The 5750-nt window shown below is 37.9% G+C and overlaps 1 protein-coding gene across 1 annotated transcript; it reads left to right on the forward strand.

The window, feature by feature from the left end:
- Positions 1–1818: 1818 nt before the first annotated feature.
- On the forward strand, positions 1819–5224 carry LOC114523287 (protein bark beetle-like). Its single transcript, XM_028544164.1, has 2 exons — positions 1819–2487; positions 4458–5224. The coding sequence occupies exons 1-2, from the start codon at positions 1890–1892 to the stop codon at positions 5222–5224; spliced, it is 1365 nt and encodes a 454-aa protein (XP_028399965.1). The 5' UTR covers positions 1819–1889.
- The last annotated feature ends 526 nt before the right edge of the window (positions 5225–5750 follow it).

Genomic DNA, 5750 nt, shown 5'->3' on the forward strand with positions numbered 1-5750 from the left:
CCGCAAGTCGTGTTTTCAATTATGAATAATTAGCTTTCAAAAATTTTAATAACAGTGCCAATAAACTATGTTCTATTCTTGTGGTCGACTGATCGAATTGGTTGATACGGATATCGATATATAAGACGTCACAAAAAATTAATTATGATTCGACCACACTGATTTACAAAGGTCAGACTTCTAGTTTTCAATGTGTGAAAATTAAAAGCATGAACGGATTTAGATGATGTACTCAATGGACGCTTATATCAGTCATACGAATTCAATTTTTGCGAAAAACAACCCTTTTTGTTTTATATAATTGTGGATGATAAACGAAATACCTTTTCTTTGCATACACTTGTCCCCAACGAACGGTTAAAACTAAGCAACAATGCATTGACTGCAAATTGTCAATCTGGAAACATTTCGTAAACGGAGGGAAACGGCATAAAATAATGCGATTTACGCGTTTATATGAATAAAATACTATCGGAAATAGTTTGGACCTGCCCAAACAGATACAAAACGACTTTCGCATTAAGAATGCATACGCCCACAGACACAATTCAAGTTTTCTGTTGATATCACTTTCGCCTTTGTGGCCAGTAGTTCTTATATCGCAATAATCGGCGATGCGTTTGTCTGAGGGTTATTTTGTTAAATTTTCTTACCACTGGCACTGACAAATTGACAATAATGCCAGTTCGTGATATATCGGATCCGGGAACAGCCCAGTTATTTTAAAATTGCGGACACCAGAGGGTGGGCGGTGACGAAGAAAATTTAATGAAATAACTAAGAACTAGTAAGAACTGAATTTATCAGTAAAAATCGACAATTGCCATCGCCAATAATTGCGTCTTGTGAGAACCGGGTTATTGATCGCCGATGGAACGGCGATGTATTGTGAGTGGCCGGTGAAAAAGAAAATTTATTTAAATTGGGAACTGTGACTGTGCGGTCAGGCTTTAGCAGAAGATCTTCAGCAGATATTTTTACGATTTAAAAATTTATTAACAGACACGGGCAGAGGTCCTCTCAGGATAATAATAGTTAATAGTAAACATGCGGGGGGGGCAGCTTTCAGATGAATTGGAGAGTCGGACAATTTTAGCTGAAATAACCAGCTCTAACAACAAATCTAGCCTCGGCAAATCGCATTTCAAAAATCTAAATCTCAAATGTTTCTTCCCCCAAAATGCCAAAACTTTCGCCGCTCGCGAGGTTCTCTCTGCCAAACTTTGCGGCCGCCACAAGCCCATGGTAACACAGGTTGGTATTGGTAATGGGATAAACGGCACAATGAATGCCTGTGGTGTTGAAAACCTTGTCTTGATAACCATTACCCGCCTCTCACGTTTTCCAAAACGTTGTGGATGAACACGCTGCAATATTTCTTGAAGTAAAACAAAGTTGTGCTGCAGTTTATAAATAAATGTCGGCTGCTTGGGCGAAATTTGTTTGATGTGTAACAATATTCTATGCGGTGTTTACTTTTGGAATCTTCGACAGGTGAAATTTGAGACATGTTTATAATCTTTAATTAAAATTGTTATATTTAGAATATCACATGGTGAAATAGACAACAGTCCAAACAGTTCACATGACAAACTGTGACAACATTAACAACAGCACTAAGTGGGTGCTGAGAAGGTCGATTAGCTGAAAATTAAACCATACAAATGATTTTCACATCACCTTACGCTGAAACCATACAAATCATTCTCATATCGCCTTTTCGGGCAGCAGGTGGTAGTCTGTTGTGAAATTATATATTATAATTTATAATGTCATGGTTCAAATCCTTAACGTTATTCACAACATGATGAACTTTGACAATGTATATGCTGAAGCAAATACGACGTTATTTTTTCTTTGCAATGAAGAATCGCCGAGAATAGTGCAATATGTTAGACAGGCTATTTTCTTTGGTTTTAGTTATATTTCTGTACGTTTCCATAGTCCCTACTTTGGGATTTGTTATAAAAGATATCTACGAGGATCACACATTTGCATTTGCAAATAAACCTCTGGAAATAAATCACACTGTACATGTTCACGAGAATGCAACGTTGACAATTAAACCTGGTGTTAAAATAAAGTTTTCAGCAGAAGGAGGTTTTAATATCCTTGGACAACTTGTTGCAAATGGGTCCGAGACACTTCCAATCGACGTTGACTCGTCAAACGTCGAAGGTGCAGCAAATATTTTCAGCTACGATCTTGCTGTAGGGTTCCACATTCTGAGGTTGATTAGTGGAAACGGGTTTAGCACTGGCAGACTGGAAGTCTTTCATGAAGGAATTTGGGGAACTGTTTGCAGCGATTGGTGGTCGCAAATAAACAGTGATGTTGCGTGTCGTGAACTTGGCTTTTCAACTGGTACATTGACGACGGAATTTTCCAATGGAGAAGGACAAATCTGGCTGGATGATGTGAGGTGTACAAAGGCCGATAACTCAATGAAACATTGTTCACACCGTGGATTTGGTAACCACAATTGTGGTAAGTTTAGATAATGTTTCGTCGATTGGTTTTTAATACCAAACTCAAACAGCCAAACAGTACGAGTTACGAGTACATTAGTGTAGTGTAAGCGTACACGGTCGACGTTGTTGGCATCGTATTATGATAATAGACTTTCAGAATCAATTTAATTGGCGTGTATATGGATATCGTGCGTTGAGACTACATTTTATACTGTAAACTTCACTATTCAAAGCGAACTGAGCCGCCATGTTTGCTTAATGTGATGTAATACCGGAGCCGGAGGTCCGGCAACCTCATACCCAGGGTTCCCTCGTATAACCTCGTATGCTTTCGGCGAGGGCTTTAATTCCGCGCGGAGATTCGGGATTACACCACCTTTATGATTAGTTCGCGTCGAGTAAATACTCATTTTTACAACTAGTGAAATATATAGTCTAATAACAAGCTATATAGAATGTATTTTATTGGCAATTGACCTTTCCGCACGCGGCGCGTGGGTTTTGCGTGGAAAGATTTGAAAGGATTTGATTGGTTGTCGCAAAACTTCGGACAGTCGAAGTGTAAATTATTTTCAGGTTTTCAGGTCAAGGATTATTTATTGCAAGACGATTTATTGCAAGATTTAATTTCATACCAACTTGAAATAGCCCATAGCCCTCAAACGCTTTGTAGGAAGCAATTTTGTGTCCGTTGTATTCGCTTGATTTAAATATTTAAATATATCTTCAATGCCAAAAAGTGGAATATTTTCAAGGCGTCCAGACATTTTTGCCGCGTGTAAACTGGAAAACCGATATCGCACGATGCTAATTTTTCTGTGGGCTTTATTTTGAGAGCCGTCATGTTTGCTAGTTGCAAATGCGAAAGTGAATTTTCTCAGTGAATTTTCTTGAATTGTGTGTGTGATCAAGTGATGAATCGAGCTTTTTTTAAGATGTATCAGAATAATTCATCAACCAACACACAGACTATAGATGCGAGCAAAACATCGAAAGTCTGACCATCCTCGCTGGCGGAGCCATACCTTCGCGAATTAAGAGCGCGATCCATCGTGGCCCTGGAGATGAGGATGCAGTCTGAGGGACTTCTTGTGATCGGAAATAACTGTTCAATTTTAGCTGGAACAGTTAGCAACTTAACAAGAAACATGATGTTGACTGCAATGATTTATCTTTTAAATGAAAATATTTAAATAATTTTACTATGTCTATGAATACTGACCTTCTTCCTTTTTATGTTAACTAGCTGACCTGTCTATTTCTGAACCCCTGTGACAATTTCCCTTAAATTCGATATTTTCGATTTCTTTTAGATTTTGACGGGTCGAATAAATTATTTCTACTTGCCTGCATGCTCACAACTTCAAAGTATTTCCGCATTTGACTGATCAAAAAAAAGCGCCTGCAGAAATGAGGATTAATTCGAATATAAATTATATGGAACCGACTGGAAATCCAAAATCTATAGATAATATCTTTTCAGCATTGTGTTCCTGGCTGTTAAAGGCACAAATGTTTAATGGTTCCTGGTTCTTAAAGACAGGAATAAACAATATTGTTCTCCGCCCATTGGCATAAATACACCTGATATTAAAGCCGCATGTGGTAGTGCCAGGATTGTCATGCTTTGAACCCTTTCTGTACTATTGACACACGAATAATTATAATTTACATTCCACTGATGTAACGAGGTGTTGAAAAGCAGATCAAGTCAATTATTTTTGTTCTTTCTCTATCGCTTGTTGGCATTTTTTAAAATTTTTAATATGTCATTTTGCCAGTAGCCAAATTAGCCAATTCATAGTAGAATAGTTATATAGTTATAATAGTTTGATCAATAATACTCAATATTCATAAATGAATATATTCACAAACAGATGGTGTGGATTTTGTTCTGGTAAAGGTGACAGTAATGACGTAGACTGCTAGTATACCTTTGTGATTTTTGACCTTAATATCTTACATGTTTTGTAATACCTACCTTAGAACACAACCAAGACGTTGGGCTGAGATGCACCGAATCTAAACTGAGTGAGAAACCTCAAGACCGCTCGAAAGGCCTGTTCCATTTTAGTGGTAAAAGAAAATCCTTCTTGAAATTCGTTAGAATACAAGGCACCCAGCAACACCAAGCAAAAAATTTATCACCGCTAAAATTTTCTTATTTCAAACGCAGTGCAATTGTATGTGAAGGTAAATGTCCCTATTTCGATGAGCTACACATAACCGGCTTCGCTGTGGCGGTCGAAGTCCGCAACTACGTTAAGAATCTGCTTAGAAATATAAACATCTCAAACTGTCTCTATGGTGTTATGGCATTGAATGGTTACGGCAAAGATGTTTCATTTCATAGCAATATCATAGATGTCTTCGGCTTGGAGAAAATTACCGTTACAAACTCCCGTGTTGGGATTATGTTAGCTAATCATTCTTCTCTACCGATCGAGTTAAAAGAAATTGCGATTACCAACTGTTTCTCCGGGGTGTCTATCTCAAAGGCGATATTAACAAATGTTAGGATGTCTGGACTGCAGCTTGATACTGGTGTCAATGCAATCTCATCAACGACAACGCTTGGGCATTTGCAAAACGTGGATATTTGTAGTAACTATCACGTCTATAATAGGTCATTTCCTGTGGAAATCGTTCATTCCACTTATGGAGCTAACGTGAACCCTTGTTCCATGGTAGGTGAATTGTTTGACCATGTTATTAGAGTTATGAAAGAAAAGTTAGGATGCCCTTGTATATAGGATTACAGATTCAGGCGAATACCAACATTTCCCGGGGTGATATTGACGTGGGGGTAATATATTGATATCACTCCCATAAGTCGATCGGAGAATGTTTACTATGAAATGTTAAAAAAATTCACTTTAAAAATTCACTCAAAAAGAAACATGCACAGTCGTACACGATCGTCTTTCACGTGTACACCATGCATTGTATATATAAACAGCACAAGCAATAGTATTGGGCGGGGCAGTCGCCAGATCACTGAAGAAGTCAAACAGTGCTATAGGCGCGGCCGTTTGATCTCTTTACCTCAAACAAAGGTTATGTTAAAATATTTGGTTTACAGTCTTTACAATATTATAGCCCCTGCTGTAACAAGCAACCCTTTAATGTTGGCCGAAAAAATATTTCATTTAGGTATTTGCAACATCTTCAGAGTATGCTCTCTCAGCCTTTATCTCGGTAGCTGAAAATATCAACTTGCGGATTCTTGATTTTAATTCCTCCGAGCTTCTATTTGATCTTTCCAATGCCAGTCTCTCT

Source organism: Dendronephthya gigantea, unplaced genomic scaffold, assembly GCF_004324835.1.
Source record: "Dendronephthya gigantea isolate DGI-Jeju-01 unplaced genomic scaffold, DenGig_1.0 000027F, whole genome shotgun sequence".
NCBI lineage: Eukaryota > Metazoa > Cnidaria > Anthozoa > Malacalcyonacea > Nephtheidae > Dendronephthya > Dendronephthya gigantea.

What these genes read in the sequence shown, in the direction of transcription:
- LOC114523287 (XM_028544164.1), top strand. Translation starts at nt 1,890, where the DNA reads ATGTTAGACAGGCTATTTTCTTTGGTTTTAGTTATATTTCTGTACGTT. An exon ending in ATTTGGTAACCACAATTGTG is followed by an intron (nt 2,488 to 4,457) that starts GTAAGTTTAGAT and finishes TACCTACCTTAG; the next exon opens with AACACAACCAAGACGTTGGG.